Source organism: Mercurialis annua, linkage group LG8 (genome assembly GCF_937616625.2).
Source record: "Mercurialis annua linkage group LG8, ddMerAnnu1.2, whole genome shotgun sequence".
NCBI classification, from domain to species: domain Eukaryota; kingdom Viridiplantae; phylum Streptophyta; class Magnoliopsida; order Malpighiales; family Euphorbiaceae; genus Mercurialis; species Mercurialis annua.
Genome location: NC_065577.1, coordinates 4,356,961 through 4,375,066, shown reverse-complemented (window position 1 = coordinate 4,375,066; position 18,106 = coordinate 4,356,961). Strand labels below are relative to the sequence as shown.

Sequence of the window (18,106 nt, the reverse complement as noted above, 5' to 3'; positions counted from 1 at the left end):
TTTAATAGACTCTTTAAAAGGAAAAATACTTGTGTGAACCAAATTCGTCATGTAGGATTATGAACTATTCACTTATCGAAGGACACGTGTCAATAATAAATGTGATAGCCAATCATTAATTATTTTACATTTATTGATCATATTTTAACTATAATTAATATGGTATTTAATGATTGGCTATCATATTTATTATTGACACGTGTCACTATCTCTTTATTTTAAAAAGTTTAAGACTAAAATAGAAATCCTTTTATATATTGTCAATTTAAAATAGAGAGTGTATTTGACTCTCTATATGCGGAGAGCAAAACTCACTCTGTACCTTTTATCTCTTTAATAAATTTTTAAATTCAAAACATATAGATCATCTTTTTGTTTTTGAAAATATGTGTTTTAATTTTACTCAACATAAAATAATATAAAAAGAAAATTATAATAATAAAAATGAATATAATAATTAAATTAATTAATATTTATTAAATAAAGTGTCATATCTAGAGAGTTCATTGGAGTAAAATTAGAAATTGTGTTCTTTATACGTAAGATGCTCTATGTTTTTTAATAAAATACGCTCTCTGAGTACCATTGGAAATGCTCTTAGTAGAATTTGTTTATAGTTATTCAATTGATCTAAATTAATTTTATAAAATATACAGTTCCAAACCAAAATCGGCGGTTTTTACTAAAAAAATATTAAACCCGTCCGAGACTCTCCTCCCGGTTCCGGGCTGGTTTGAATACCGTTCAAAATTGAACAAAGGGTCAACGCGCCCGCAAAATTTGTGACACAGAGTCATTTCATTAAATTTGTACTTTTTTAAACAATTAACCCCCTTAAACTCTTTATTTTTGGGTCAGATTACCTTATAATTTATATTTTTATTGCAAAAAATAGGTTTTTTGATAATTTTATCGCGACAATTAGGTAACTTTTTTTCCATCCCTCATCTCCATTTTATATTATTTTGTGTCAAAAATACAATTATGAGATAATATAACCCACAAATAAGAAGTTTGGAGTAATTGTTTATAAAAGTACAAATTGTATTAAATAATCTCGTGTCACAAGTTCAGCGGGCGCGTTAACCATTTGTTCGTTAAAAATTTGACCAACTAGTAACTAAATGCCGGATTTGATAGCGCCAGTTCATAACGGGCCCGCAACCTCTTAGTGATACCTTAGCAAACATTATTTTAGATTAAAAATGGCTTATAGAGAAGACCTTAAATTTGGGAAATTGTAAGAAATACTTCGTTTTCAAAAATATTTGTAAAATTACTCTATTTTTTGAGAAAAAAATACCTTTTTTTTCAAAAATTTATTTTTTTACTCCGAAATTTTGTAAAAAATACTCTGTTTTTTTTTTGCAACTGTTTTAAACTGTATTATAAACTGTTTCAAAAATATCAATTAGAAACTTTTCGAAACCGTTTGAAACTCTATTTGAAACTGTTTTCTAAAACAGTTTCAATTTTTTTTAATAAACTGTTATAAACCGTTTGAAATCCTATTATAAATTGTTTTTGAAACGGTTTATAAACAGTTTCAAATTGTATTTTTTTATTAAACCTTTTGAAACTTTATTTGAAACTGTATACGAAAAGTTTTGTAAAACAGTTTCAAATTGTGTTTTTTGAAACTGTTTGCTACTGTTTGAAACTGCAGAGTAAAAAAATAGTAAGTATTTATTTTTTTTAGATACGCTTGCAAATTTTCAATTTTTAAGGTAAATTTACAAATTTTTATAGTTTTTTTATGTATTTTCCTAAACTTTCCCTTAATTTTGCATTTGATGTCTAAGATGACTGCTTAGCTACTTTTGTTCTGATTCCGGGTATACAAATTGTTTTCATTGGATTAATGTTCATCAGTTCTTGTGAGAATTGGGATCGAGTTGGCTTGGTGTTTGACCAAACATGTTGTATAAAATTACTGCTTATGATGTGTTTGATAAAATGCCTCAAAGAAAGTCCAAAAAAGTGACATTTCTTTGAAAGATTCCGTCAGATTTATGGTGTTTAAGAACCTGCTTTGGAGTTGGTCCAATTGGGTACAAAAATCTTTGCTTTGATCATAATATCAGCCATGATTAAGCCGTAAATTGGCTGCAAATTTTCCTACTTTGGGTTCAGGCCATGTTTTCCTGCACTTCACTGGGATAAAAGACATGATAGTTTAACTTTATTACTTCATTGAAGTTTCTGTTAAAGTGCTTTAACGTTTTTTATTTTATTTTTGGTACAAGGCACATAAAGCGTCCTGAACGGTCCCAACTATGAGCTGGCATGACGGCACCTTTGAGCCTTCCGCAGAAGCAATTATAACGGTCGGCTAAAGAAGATTTAGAAAGCTAATAAGTCTAATAAGCATTTTGAAGGAAGGGAAAAGTCAATCAAAATGTTGAGCTCGAGGAGGAAATTCAGCCTTTTTTGGTTAAGGACGTGATGTTCATAAAGAAATTTTAGATAGACTTAGTGCACTACGTCGTCTACAATCATCTTATAACACATTTTAATATGTGTTTTAAAATAGTCGACTCAGTCCAGTCCACATATGAACGTAGTGAACTGGAATCTCTCATGTTCATGTATATGATGGCTTTTTTTGCATCCACAAGATTCGGAAATCTGTAACAAGCAATAAAGAAAAAAAAAGAATCTTTGACAATTTGTTTTTATCAGGAATATTAGGTGGAGTTCTTTTATTATCAGCATGAACTCTTGCTCAGTTCTCTCTACTTCCATTTTTAAATTTTCTCATGTCATCCAATTACTCTACTTCTGGTCTGTCAGCAAATTGCAAGTATGATGTTTTTTTGAGTTTTAGAGGCGAGGATACACGAAATAATTTTATTAGTCATCTGTATGCTGCTTTAAGCAGAAGATCAATAAGAACCTTTATTGATGATGAACTTAGAAGAGGGGATGAAATCACATCAGGACTTTTAGAAAAGATTGGAGAGTCGAAAATTTCAGTTGTCATTTTCTCAAAAAACTATGCATCCTCAGGTTACTGTTTGGATGAACTTGAAAAGATAATAGAATGTCATGAGTGCTATGGACAAACAGTTATACCCATCTTTTTCCATGTAAATCCATCAGATGTATTGGAGCCAGATAGCGGAGTTTATGCAGAAGCACTTTTTAGACATGAAAAGGATTTTGTGGAGAAGCAAGGATGGAAGGAATGGTGCAAATATTCCGTGGTTAAAGCCGTCAACTTTCTCAAGCTCTATCCACAAGTTAAGAGGTATAATATGAATTTCAATTTTTATGTGCTTTTAAAACGCTTACTATTAGATGTTAGATTGCATGCTGCATGAAATGTATGAATGTTTTATGTAAACTCTATTCAATGAGATTAATAAGTCTTTATGACAAGTAGGACAAAGCTTTGTCATGATAATAATTGTTAGCTTTGAAGGGTAGTTTCAATCCATTGATTAGGTAGTACATACTACATAGTGAAGCAGACGAGTTGTTCTGTTCATTTATGTATGAGCGCGCGTGTGTGTATTTTAATTATTTATACCTTCACATCCTTTAGCTCCCGCTTTGTTCTCAGATCAGGTTAGCGCTTATGCTGCTGCCTGATAGTGGAACTGTTTTTTCATTATGTGGCATGGTCGAATAGAACGGGATCTTGGATATATAGAGCTTGTTTATGATTTAATGCCGAGAAATTTAAAGCATGTTATATTTATTAGATTTGAAGGTGGTCACCAGAAATTGAATAAAGTGCAAAAGTGGAAACTCGCATTAACGAGAGCTGCCAATCTAGCTGGCCAGGATTTGCAGATAATTAGGTGAACTCATAAACTTTCTTTCTCTGCCCTTATTAAGCAGGATACTATGTTTTGATTTGAGAATAGCATGTTGAATATGGGAAAGCAACTTCTAATATAAACAATTTTTTTTCTGAGATGCTGGCAGGAAGGAATCTGATCTTGTAGATAAAATTGTCAATGATGTTTGGAAAAGAGTAAAACAAGTATCAGCAAGTGCTTCAGATTTATTAGTGGGTCTAGATTTACAAATTGATCGCATCAAAGCACTATTACTTGTTAGGTCGTCTGATGTTCGTATCATTGGAATTTGGGGAATGGGCGGCATAGGGAAGACAACTTTAGCCGGGGCTATTTTTAGTCAAGTTGCATTTCAATTTGAAGGTTGCTGTTTTCTTTCAAATATTGCGAAAGAATCAGAGAAACCCGGTGGATTGAATCGTCTGGGAGAGGAGCTTCTTTCGAAAGTTCTGGAGGAAAAAGACGTAAAACTGAATACTCCTGATATTAAATCCTCTCATTTTAAGGATATGCTCCATCATAAAAGGGTTCTAATCATACTTGATGATGTGAACAGCACAGAACTATTGGAATATTTTGCTGGAGATCGTTGTTGGTTTGGTCTAGGAAGTAGAATTATTATAACAAGTAGAGATAAGCAACTGCTCAGAAGAAGTGTTGATGTTACATTTGAAGTTAAGGAGTTAAACCATGATGATGCGCTTTGTCTTGTTTGTTGGAATGCATTTAAGCAAAGCAGTCCCTCGGAAGGATTTGTGGCTCAAACACATTTATTAACAGGCTACGCAAGAGGTAATTCTTTGGCTCTAAAAGTCTTGGGTTCCATGCTATATGGAAAGACGATAACAGAATGGGAAAGTGCGTTGAAGAAATTGAAAAAAGCTCCTCACAGAGAAATTCAAGATATGTTAAAAATTAGTTATGATAACTTGGATGATGAAGAACGGGAAATTTTTCTTCATATTGCATGTTTCTTTGAAGGTGAAGATAGAGACCGTGTGACTCGGGTGCTGGATGGCTGCGGCTTATCTACGGATATTGGCATAAGCACTCTTGTTGATAAGTCCCTTATAACTGTTCCGAAACACAAAATACAAATGCATGATTTACTACAAGAAATGGGTAAGGAAATCGTACGTCGAGAATCCAAAAGACCAAGCGAGCGAAGCAGGTTATGGAATCATGACGACATTTATAAAGTTCTCAATGAAAAGACTGTGAGATACATATCTTTCATCCTCTTATATATCAGCTATAGTTAGATCACAATTTTATTGCTAACAGGTTTATTCTTTGTTCTTGATTATTAGGGAACTGAAGCAATTGAAGGCATACTCTTAGAGATTTCTAAAGTAAGAAAGTTGGAACTAGCTCGGAATGCCTTTACAAGGATTTCTAATCTTAAATTTCTTCTATTCCGCATGTCTAATAACTCTGATGGCTCTGGAGAAGAAGGTATGGTTCAGCTTCCTGAGGGGCTTGAGTCTCTACCCAATGAGCTGCGGTATCTTTACTGGCATGGATACCCGTTAAAGTTTTTACCCGACAATTTCGATCCAATGAACCTTGTTGAGCTTAACTTGCCATGTAGCAGACTTGAAGGGCTATGGGAAGAAAAAAAGGTATGATCTTCTAATGTATTTTCTGGGTTAAAAAAAACTGCGGTTATCAAACTCTTAAATTTTAGTAACCGAACTTTGATTTTACCAACAATGAGAGGTCAATAAACAAATCCAGGTCAAAATTTTGCTTACGCGAAAAGTGCGTGCCTTTTAATTTTGCTATGTCATTTAAAAGTTAGTATCCGTTTTGAAATAAAATATGTAGTCTGATAACCTTAAAGTAAATAAAATATGGTAAATATTGTATCTTTATTGTCCGCGTAAATAGAAATTCCACCGAGAATCATTTAGTGACATACCATTGTTGGTAAAATTGAAGTTTGGTTACCAAAATGTAAGAATTTTAAAGTCGGTAACCAATTTGTAAAAAATGCATTAGTTTGGTAATCGCAAAAAAAATTAACCTGAATTTGCTTATTCTAGAATTAGTAGGTTCAAGAATTCTAATTTATTGGTTATATTGCTGAAGGTTCCCTTGTCAATTAGCCAACTCACCAAGTTAACTTTCATGAGCCTGAGGTACTCCAAAAACATTCAAAGTCTTCCAACTACCATTGATCTGCAATCTCTTGAGACTCTTGATCTTTCTGGTTGCTCAAATCTCAAGAGATTTCCCGAGGTTTCAAAAACCTTAAGATATTTATATTTAAGTGAGACTGCAATACAAGAAGTGCCCTGGTCAGTTCAGCACCTCAGAAAACTTGTCATATTGGATATGAAAAACTGCACTAAACTTGAGTTCATCCCAAGCACCATTTGTGGATTAAAATCTCTTGAAGTTTTTGCTCTATCTGGCTGCAAGAAGCTAGAGACTTTCCCAGAAATCTCAGAGACTATGGATTATTTACGGCACCTTTCTTTGGATGATACGTCTATGGTTAATCTTCCGGATAGCTTCTGCAATTTGAAAGCTCTTAATATGCTTAGTTTGTCTCATTGCTCAAAGCTTGGAAAGCTGCCGAAGAACATCAATTATTTATCCTCTATCGTAGAGCTTAATCTGAGTGGGAACAATTTTGATATGATGCCTGCAGGCTTTCAACAACTTTCTACGCTGACACGGCTAAATGTGACTGGATGCAAACAACTTGAAGCATTAACAGAGCTTCCACTGCGAGTGAAATATTTAAATGCGCGTGATTGTAGATCATTGGTATCAATATCTGGCATAAAGCAACTTTTTGAGCTAGGATTGAACAATTCATTGTGTGACGAAACTTTTGTTTTTACCAATTGCTATAAACTGGATCAAGATCAATGGGGAGATGTCATCGCAAATGCGCAGCTGAAAATTCGACAATTTGCAATGGAAATGAAACATTGTGATCATGAAGCCTATGATGAATTATCAGTGTACTTTACATATCCTAGTATTGAAATTCCTGACTGGTTTACTCACAAGAGTATTGGAAGTTCAGTCACAATTCAGCATCTACCTCCAAACTGGCTAAACCACAGGTTTATGGGTTTTGCTGTAAGTTTGATTGTGGGTTTTGATGATCAATTAAGCTGCGAGTACCCTCGTGGAGTTATCGCCTGTAAATGCGATTTCCGAAACAATTATGGTGGCTACAACAGTCATATTTTCACGTTGAACACTTGGAAATATTTCCCAGCCAAATCCAATGGTTTAAAGCATGTGTTCATGTGGTATGATTGTCGTTGGTATGATACCTTGGTTGCTAACAGCAGTTGGCTAAATCAATGTTGGTGTAATGAAATTTCATTTGAATTTTCTGCTAAAATACTTGATTATACAAGCCATGAAAATGGTGCAAATTGTCCTGAAGTGGAGAAGTGTGGGGTTCTTCTGCTATACTCAAAAGATGAGGGGTGCAACCAACAGGAAATGCTAGTGGAAATGACAAAGAAGAGAAGTAGCAGTTTTGGGAAAGAAGAGAGACCATATCTTAAAAAAATCAAAGCTAATTTTGATTGACAGTCCTTCAACTTTCGTCTCTCTTCCAATATAGTTCCTGAACATGACTTTGTAACTATATTTGCCTTGAAATCGTGTTTTGTATATGCAGTATCCCCGACGTTACTTCAGCGCCTTATTTTATCAAAATTAAATGATATGGAGGCTAACTAGAGTCCTATACTAATGACGTGGTGGGTATAGACCATCTAAGGATTATCCTGAATAATATATGACTAATTTTGTCCACGGCTAACGTGATGAATAGAGTACTCTATTTACAAATTTCTTATGACTAACTTCTTTCATAAATTTGCTCCTCTAGAAGTTTTTTGATTCCACCACCGGTAAGATTATATTTATGAGATCTCTAAGTTGGTTTTCTGGTTCCGCCACGGGTAAGGTTATAGGTATAAAATCTCTGTTTTCTGCTTAGTTACTGCCAATCATATGGGTTAAAGAGATATAGCAATTCAAGTGGCTCTTAAAAGCAACAACTGCTCATTGAAGCCCACAAAAAGTAGTGACATTCAAATTGGTATGCAAGTGGTCTTCATATATCAAAATTGTACTTGCAAGAAGTAAATGTTGATGGTCCATATGAGCTACTTGCAAAACATATTAAGACTTTATGCATCAATGCTTGATAGTTTTTAGGGCCAAGTACTCTGTATGACATTTTTTTTTATAAAAATGTAATACAATTAATTTGTTTTAACATCCAAATTATTTTTAAAATTAAAATTAAAAAATTTCCTAAAAACGTTCATGTCCAAAATAGTCTACTCTGCTAAATACATTTAACCATTTAACTCCATAACAGAACATGTAGCCATCATATCATTATTCTGTCCTTTCCCAACAAATGGTGAACAATCTTTAGCTATTTCTCCAAAATCTGACAAATTACATTAATACCTGTTTCACACCATCTTTTTGTGATCTTATCCAGCGTTATTTTCATATACTACGTCAAATAATCAATTCATCCAAAAAATCAAATTATTGGCATAAAACTTTAACATTATGACCGAAAAATTTAAAATATGATTCTATTTATTGAAATCGATTATTTCATAGTCGATATATATATATGTGTGTGTGTGTCTCTCGCTATACACCAATTCATTCATCGATATCTTCTTCTCTCTAAATCTATGGCTGAAGTAGCTCCATTGGTACCTTCTCTTGTTCCGATCACTAAAAAATCACCTAAGCAAATTACAAGCATTAAATTCATAGCAGAGTCACCTGATCTTACCACCATCCCTGCAAGTCATATCTTCACTCCAAATTCTGATGAATTATTATCAGTTTCAGAGCCAGAAGAGCCAATTCCTGTCATTGATTATTCCCTTCTTATTTCAAGTTCTTCTCATCAAAGAACTAAAATCATTAATGACCTTGCCAAAGCCTGTCAAGATTGGGGCTTCTTCATGGTATTAATTCCAACTTTTTTCAGATAACCAAATTTATTTTGTAGTTTAATCTTTTACCTTTTAAAATCTGTTACGGATGATATTGATATTTTATTAATCAATTTAATTTCGAGTATGAACTAGCACGTAAATGATCATATTATATGTATATTAGTATAATTTGTTAGAATATCGATTTTTAGATTTTAATGAGTTTTGATAAAAAAAAATTGGGAAAATCTTACCTAAACCCGGTCATGAATTTTTCATGAACCTACCCAATGAGGTGTTTGAAAATCTATTATAAATTTTTCTTTCTTCCACTAATTTTCTTTTTCTTCTCATTGTTTTAACATTTCATTGGATAGGTATAAAGTTTTTCCATGAACCGGATCTAGATAAAAACTTCCTTTTTTTTTTTGGAGTTTAGAGTGCATGGACTGTCAATTTTTCATCTTTAGTGGTGGTGATAAAATTTTAATTAAATTACATGTCAATACTTCAATTTGTTTATATCAAAATAGTTGATAACGCAGTCGGCCATGTCAAATTGCAACTAACATGAGAACAAATATACATAGTAAATATATTTTTCATCCTTTTGCTATGTCAAATTAAAAATTGACGAGATTTTATAAAATGAAAATTAAATTTTTGTTACTATTTTGATATTTATAAATTGACTTTATCCGCAAAGGTTTAGTAAGTCTAAATCTTAATACATTAAAATCAAATTGAAACATAGTATAATAGTTTGGTATCTCTTATAAAACATTTAATCCGAGAAAGTAAAGTTGATGAGAATTAAAGTAGACATTCCCAAATTTTCTAGTCCATAAATCCAACTAGAGTAACTAATTTAAAAATTCTAAAAAATTCTAAAGATTACAAATTTTAAAAAATTATTTAATATTTGAAAAAATTTAATGATGTCAGGTGGTCAATCATGGAGTGCCAGAAACACTAATGAAATCAATGATTGAAGCATGTAAAGGTTTTTTTGATCTTCCAGAAGAGGAAAAGCTGGATTTTAAAGGGAAAAATGTGTTGGACCCAATAAGGAGTGGGACGAGCTTTAATACTTCAGTTGAACAAGTTTTCTGTTGGAGAGATTTTCTCAAGGTTTTTGTTCATCCTGTGTTTCACTCTCCCACCAAACCTCTTGCTCTAAGGTAAAATTGGCTCATTTTAGTACAAACATTAAGGCGAAAAGTCATTTGTACTTGTTAAGTTTTGAGAGAAAGGTTATTTTGGTCCGGAAACTTATATGATAGGATCAAATTAGATCTAATTTAATTCATTAAGATCTAAATAGACACAAATGTTTATAATTTATATTAAATGAATCTGGCTTTTCTCATTATTTCATCTTAATTTAGATCATTTGGATGTATTTGATGTGATTTTAAAAGGGTAAAATAGTTTTACATATAGAATTAGACACTTTCTGAATTTAATTGTTTTAATTTGCAAAATTAGCAGATTAGACTGTCTATTTTTTTAAAAGATGTATCTATTAATACAGTTAAGGTTATGGATAATAATCAAATAGACATTAAAAGAACACATCTATTTGACCTTAATTATTTGAATCAGATCCATTTAAAAATTTATGATCAAAATAATCTTTCTCAATATAAATTTGACAAATTAATTATGAAAAATAACAAATTTTGACTAGTATTTTGACAATCGACCTAGTTTGATAGATTCTATAAAAAAAACTAAATATCAATATTGTTTGGTTCTTTCCTAGAAACTGAAAATGTCCATCTTTATTTATTTTTTATTTAACCAATTGAATCAGTGGTTGAATCGGTTAAACCGTCAAGTGTCAACGATTCGATTTTTAAATTATTAATTACTTTTAATATTTTTCTCTAATTTTATAAATTGTAGTGAGATTATGTTAGAATACTCAAAAGAAGTGAGAGAAATAGCAAGACAATTACTAAAAGGAATATCAGAAAGCTTGGAATTGGAAGCTGATTACATAGAGAAGACACTCAACTTTGACCAATGTCTTCAAACCAATATAGCAAACTATTACCCACCTTGTACCCAACCAGAACTGGCCATGGGTCTGCCCTGCCACTCAGATCATGGTTTGTTGACCATTCTAATAGAAAATGGAGTCAGTGGCCTTCAAGTGCAACATAAAGGAAAATGGGTTAATTTGAAAATCACACCCAATTCTTTTCTAGTTAACACTGGAGATCATCTTGAGGTACCTTTTTCAACTTTTATTTTTGATTTTGTGCCTAAGGAGTGATTAAAATTTCGGTTCGTTTGAAGAATCAACCAAACCAATTTGATTCGGTTTGATTATTTAATTAGTTTACTTAATCGGGATTTTGGACTGCTGTGGTTTTAATTTTAGGATTGATGGATTAGAAAATTAAAACTTTTTAGACTTTTACAATTTTAACAAGCTTTTAATCTTTGCAACTTTTAATCCAATTTTAATTTTTCACATCGTTTTTTAGTCAATTTGCTCCAATAAATTTAATAGCGTGTGTACAACTCCACAGAACTTCTATGCTATCAGACAATTATACTGACATGTGATTCGTGAACCTCTTTTCGAAATTTCAACATAATGGGAGCGAATTGGTTAAAATTGTTGCTAAAATTTAAAATTGAATTAAAGTTATAAAGTCTTAAAGTATTTATTAGAATTACAAAAAGTAAAAAAAAAGGTTTGGACTTTTTAATCCGTTAAACACTTAATTTTATACTTGAAAAATTGCGCTAATAATTTTCTTTTTAAAATTTATTAAATTTTATTAAATTAAATATGAAACAATTACAATTTGTGAGAAATTTGAACAAATATGAAAACTAATTAAAAATTTGGATCTTGTTAGTTAATTTTAATTTTAATTTTTTAATTTTAACTATAGTTTAATAGATGAAATTACAAATAAAATATATATATATTTTGCCTTTATGGCTAACATGCCATGTGTCTTTAAAGTCTTTTCACTCTCATGGTTGACTCGTCAAAATTCATTATTAATGTATAGTTGAATGACATGAAAAAATAAATAAAAATATTTTTTTTTGATGAAACTAAATAAAAATATATATTGTTGTTATTTTTTGTGTTTAGCCTATTATTTTTGTAAAAACCATATTGTATAGGATAAAAATTCAAATGAAAACCATGTTTAAACAAAATTGATGCAGCATAAAAGCCACATTAACAAACACCACAATTTTTACTCAAATTTTATAATTGCATTATAATTGTAACCAAATTCTCTGTATTGATTTGATTTTTTTTTTTACATAATTACCACGAAAGTTTGAATTGATCAACTAATCACATGATCACCAAAATATTCAGTTATTTCTTTATCTTACAACAAAATGAAACATTATTTTTCTGTAGATACTGAGTAACGGGAAGTACAAGAGTATTCTACACAGAGCAGTAGTGAACCAAACAGCTACAAGAATATCTATAGCCCTCGCACATGGACCGTCACTCGATACAATTGTTAGTCCCGCACCAGAGTTGATCGATCGTGAAAACAAAAAACCAGCATATATCGGTATCACTTATCAAGAATATGTCCAACTTCAGCAGAGCAATCAGTTGCATGGAAAATCTTGCTTGGATCGTGTTCGAATTTGAACACCCGAGTGAACCGATTTCACGTGTTTTTGTTTTCGATTCTCTGGTGTAAGTTTGTATGTGATTAGTAGAGAATCAGTTTCACTTATCGGTTTATAAATGATAGAAATGCATCCTTTTCTTATTTATCCTATGAATTGCATTACTATCAAAGAAAATGAATAAAACTACCAATTTTTTCATGATATTTTAATGTGTAACGCATAATATGACATTAGCTTATAATCAAACTTACATGTTATCAAGTTTTGTATTTCAAAATTTTGTCATGAAAAATCGGTGACTGTAATTCACATTAATATGTTAACACTAAATTGACATGAAAGATGCAATAAAAAAAATTGTCAAAAAAGAGATTGTAATTGTGAAAGCATTTAGAAATATTTACGAATAATAATTTTAAAAGAGTTATAGATATAAGATGTCTTTTAAGATATTGGTGTAAACTATATTAACTTAATTATATATAACCCATTTCACAAAAATTATTTCTTTCAATGAGTCCAATTTTAATTTATTTTTTATTGCCCCTTTTCCTTATCACTCAAAGAGAAAGTTTCAATCTTTTGCAAAGAATCAAGATGCGGACGCTATGGTCCTTCAGTTTGATTTCTTTTCAAAATCAAGAACAATTTTTGATTGTTGCTTGTAAAGGAAAAAAAAATCCCTGAACTTTGAAACCACTCCCGCGTCAATTTTTTCTTTCTTTGGCTATATTTGCTATATTTTTACATTGAAAAATAATACTAATATTTTTAAAATTTATATATAAAAGATAAATTTTTGATATAATTTACATAAATAAATATATAAATAAATTATTTGTATTATTACAAAACAGAAAGAAAATAAATGGTGTGCGGGTCAATGTTGATGGTGCACCTGCTGTACGCAGAATAATATTAATAAAAAAAATTAGTGCGGGTGTAATTAAATTTAACATTTTTATGAGGTGTGAAAAAATATTTTTTTTGATATTTTTGATATTTTATCTATTTTTATCGTATGTCAAAAATAAAACATTTGTATATCTATAAATATTGGATAATGAGAAGTACAAAAGTATTATTCATATAGCAGGTGAATAAAAGTATGTTAAACATCAGCTTAACAATAAGCTAAAAAGAAATTCTTGGAGCAGGAACAAATAGAACTATGAAATTTTCTATCATGAATTTTTTTAGAATTTGTTTGGTTGAAATAAATTTTATATTATTTATAATATTCAGTTGAATTTCAACAAAATATGCGTTTAATATGCTAATGAAATTCTGGTTTATTATTGTTTTTAAAATATTAGATATATAAATCATATAATATATAATAAGACTTCCAAATTTAAGATTCATTATATCAATTACGATAATTCATTTTTTAAATGAACTTTAAATAAAATTTATTTAAAAATACAATGAATTTTACATTAGAATAGTAGAATTGAACCAAACAATATCTTAATTTTTTATTTAGTTAATTAACTCGAAAATTTAAATTATCAAGTAAATATGTTTTTCAATAATGATATTATCTATAATACTTTTGTTATTTATAAATCTTTTTTTTATTTCAAAAAATAAATATATAATTTAATTTTTTATATTAAATCTGTTTAATCTTGTATGTTATCCGTTGGTTTCCGCTTTCGCGTGAGTACTATTTTTATTGTCTTAGAGTCATTTCAGTTTATGAATGAACAAAAGTTCCCGAATATGTCAACCTTCCAAACTGCGGCTGAATTCATAGGCAGACAAGAGACAACCTATAATTTTTTTTTGAAACTTTTGGATCAAATAGACATGCAACTAGCACTTAAACATTAAACTCACCCTCTAACATAAAAACACATAAAAGGAGAGAGAGATTTTCTAATTATAAATTTTAATTCTAATTAATACTAATTTAACCCTAATTAAATATAATTAAAATTTTAATTAACTATGATTAATGAACTCAATTTACTTAAATAATCCAATTAAATCAAATTTTAGTTATCATAATTATTGTAACACTAAAACCTGCCGCCATCGGCACCCACCTCTGGCAACTACCCGGCACCCACCCGACCCAACCGCATAATAAACATAATAAAAATTCTAATTAATTATGATTAATTCAAACTAATTAAAAATCTAATTACATTAAATTTTAATTATCCCAATTATTTTAATACTGAAACCCGCCGCCACTAGCGTCCGCCTTCGACAACTAATTGGCACCCACACGATCCACCGTTGGAGCAGCAACTCCTCCCCGTCACCTGAGAAGGAGCTAATCGCACTCCTTCTCAGGCGACGAGAAGGAGCAGTTCTACTCCTTCTCGGAGGAGGATCAACAGCTCCTCCGACGGTGGGTGTCACGTAGGTTACAGTGGCGGCAGGTGAAGAAGAAAAAGCAATTATTTACGTTTTTTATTTTGATAATAAATTTTATTTAAGTTAATAAAATGAAAAACGTTTAAAATATCAATGAAGTTTTATTTAAAAATTAATTTGATTTTTAAAATTTAAAAATATAAGCATTATAAATAAAAAAAAAATTATTGATGTCAATTCGAAAAAAGAAAATAAAATTAGAGATCACTTTAAATTCTTTTACATTTTAAAATAGAGAGTGTATCTCACGTGAGGGGGTAAGAGTGAGGGAGAGACTTTCCTTTTTTTATGCTAAAGTGATAAATTACGAGCCTATTTGATCTAAAAGATTCGAAAATGAGATTTTTGATATTATACGCCAAGTTGAGGGGTGAATTATCCTTTATACGATTATTGATATACTAAATTAATCACATGCTATACATTATCAGTTAGTGTTGATCACCCGATTGTTTGCTTAATTTGATTTGGCCAATATGGTCGGTTCGGGTGTATAATTTGTTTTTAATGTTATTCGCTTTGGGTTTGGCTTTAATTTTGGAAAATAAAAATTAACCAAACCAAGTGAATAGTTGAATATTTGAACCTTTTTTTTAACCTTCTTCAAAAATATATTTTTATCGGTTTTAATCAAACCAGTCGACATTTTAAAAAACAGTTTTCAAGTTTTAAAATTCATTTTATTTTATTATTTGGTCGATTTGATTTCAGTTAAAGTTTTATCATTGGTCAATTCAATTTTAAAATTTTGGTCTATCCATTAATTCAGTTTAAAAAAAAAACAAACCAACCAAATACTCACCTTAAGAGGTGTGTAAAAACCGAACCAATTAAAAAAAACGAACCGATCCTGACCGAAAAAATATAGAATGGTTAAAAAGGTTAAAATAGTTTGGTTTGGTTTAAAATTTCAAAACACAATTGTGGATTTTCGGTTATTGTTTGGTTTTAGGCCTCGGTAAACTGAACCGAAAAACAAAAATTTCATTTTTTTTTTGAATTTTATATAAATATATATAAATTATTTGGATTAACATAGGACTTTTATTACAAATTAATGTTAAATCATCAATAATAATCATTATATTTAGTAAAAATATTAATTATATATATAATTTTAATGATGATTAATTAAAAATTTATATTTTTTGGTTTACACCGAACCAAACCAAAAATGTTGATTCACCGAACTGAACCATTATATTTGGTTTAAAATTTTATAAGTGCAGTTCGATTTGGTTTAGGGAGTGTGAATGCCGAACTGAACCGCACACCCCTAGTTTTTTTTGGGATAAATACGCACACCCCTAGTTACCTTGATCAGTTATGCTAAAACTTACAAATTTATTATTTTTGTTATCCGAAAAAAATATTAAAAGGAATAAATACTAAAAAGAGATTTAATTATTTTAAAAATCTTAAATTTTAACATATTTTTTTAATTTTAGTACAACTTTTTAATTTTGACAGTGACAAACACCAATTTTTAATTTTTTGCAATTCAAAATACCACATGATGTTTTGTCAAAAATTGCTAATATGAACACTACACTATTTATTATGGTATTTACATCATTATATTTTAACGAAAAATTGTTCGATATTTAAAATTATAAAAGAAATTATAACTTTTATATCAAATTGTCGAAATTGAAATTTGGTATTAAAATTATAAAAAACTTTAATATTTATGATTTTTTTTTTTTGAGAGAAAAAGAGAGCTTTATTAACTAGGGAATACTAGTTACAAGCTCATTGACCGGGAAGGGTAATTCACCGTCAAAATTACGAGATCTACCATAGAAAATACCCCATTTTGCAAGGGCATGGGCAACACCATTGCCATTTCTACGAATATGCTGGAAAACAATGGTCCTATCTCCTACAATATCCATGCAATCCTCCACGATAAGTTGAATACTATCGATGGCTGACTCCGGTTGCTGAAAACGGTGGACGACTGTGAGAGCATCAGATTCGACTATCCACCTTTGCTCAGGTAGCTGTGCTGCTAACTGCAAACCGAGGAGAATAGCTTGAGCTTCGGCCTGTTCTGCGTCCACCACACCATGCAGGATATTAACTCCACCATTTAACACTGCACCTTGATCATTACGGCAAACTGCAGCAGCCACCGATAAATTCTTATGAACAGACACTGCAGCGTCGGAATTAATCTTCAAAGCGTTGCAAGGAGGAGGTAACCAAGACTGAACTTCAGGAGGTCTAGGGGTTCGATCACGATGGGACTCTCTCCCCCCTCTGAACTCAGCAACACAGCGGAAGAGATAAGGTACCGGGACTCTACGATTATTGAAGACAATATTATTCCTATCGTTCCAGATCACCCACATACTAGTAATGAAGTCTTGTATCTCGTCATCCTTGAGAGTAGAAAACATGATGTTTAACCACTCCACCATTGAAGAGACACGATAATCACCAACTCTCAGCCCTTGGGGAGACATCAACCATAGGCCCCTTACTTCTTCGCAGTCTTTGAGGGCATGGAGTTCCGTTTCTGGCCCAGCTCCACACCTAGGACAACAATTCATCACCGGAACACCTCTCGCCGACAAATTAACATTACAAGGAAGCGTACCGTGACAGATACGCCAAACAAAATGTCTAATTTTCGGTTGAATCGAGCAACTCCAAAGTTTCTTCCATAGACCAGATTGATTCACCCCATTTGACGAACTCGCCTCATCTTTACTAAGAATTTCACACGCTTTGTAATATCCTGACTTGACGGAGTAGAATCCGTTCTTGTTGAGGGGCCAAAACAACTTATCAGGAGGTAATCTTCTACTCAGAGGGATCTTCAAAATATCAGTTGCTTCCATTGGGGAAAAAACTGCAGCAATTTTATCTCTATCACACGCAGGATCAGGAGCTGCAATGAAGTAACTGACTTTGCAGTCAGGAGGAATATTCAGAACACCCATCGGCTTCATACAACCCGCGGTAACAATCCAATTGTCCTTTCTGACATCCGCTGATTGACCATCGCCAATCCTCCAAGCAATACCAGCATCTATCACTTGCTTACCTGCCATAATACTTTGCCACACAAAACTTGTACCTCTCCTGGGTTTAGCTTGAAGGAAATCACCATCAGCATGGTATTTTGCCTTAAACACGCGAGCGCAGAGGGAATTTGGAGAGTTAATGAGCCTCCAAGCCTGTTTAGCCAACATGGCCAAGTTGAAAGCACGCAGATTACGAAAGCCTAATCCACCTTCCCTCTTTGATTTGCAAATCTTTTTCCAACTAACCCAAGCAATTTTCCTCTTATCTTCCGTTCCGCTCCACCAGAACTTTGATATG

General features: G+C 31.4%; 2 protein-coding genes across 2 annotated transcripts; both read left to right on the top strand.

Moving 5' to 3' along the window:
- The first annotated feature begins 1,570 nt into the window (after positions 1–1,570).
- LOC126660319 (disease resistance-like protein DSC1) lies at positions 1,571–7,631 on the top strand. Its single transcript, XM_050353745.2, has 6 exons — positions 1,571–1,678; positions 2,247–3,250; positions 3,708–3,806; positions 3,934–5,023; positions 5,117–5,428; positions 5,898–7,631. The coding sequence occupies exons 2-6, from the start codon at positions 2,760–2,762 to the stop codon at positions 7,365–7,367; spliced, it is 3,462 nt and encodes a 1,153-aa protein (XP_050209702.1). The 5' UTR covers positions 1,571–1,678; positions 2,247–2,759; the 3' UTR covers positions 7,368–7,631.
- An 802-nt stretch (positions 7,632–8,433) lies between these two features.
- Positions 8,434–12,591, top strand: LOC126660320 (2-oxoglutarate-dependent dioxygenase 19-like). The gene is made up of 4 exons (XM_050353747.2): positions 8,434–8,785; positions 9,701–9,936; positions 10,664–10,991; positions 12,159–12,591. Exons 1-4 carry the CDS (start codon positions 8,504–8,506, stop codon positions 12,402–12,404), a joined length of 1,092 nt encoding a protein of 363 aa, XP_050209704.1. The 5' UTR covers positions 8,434–8,503; the 3' UTR covers positions 12,405–12,591.
- The last annotated feature ends 5,515 nt before the right edge of the window (positions 12,592–18,106 follow it).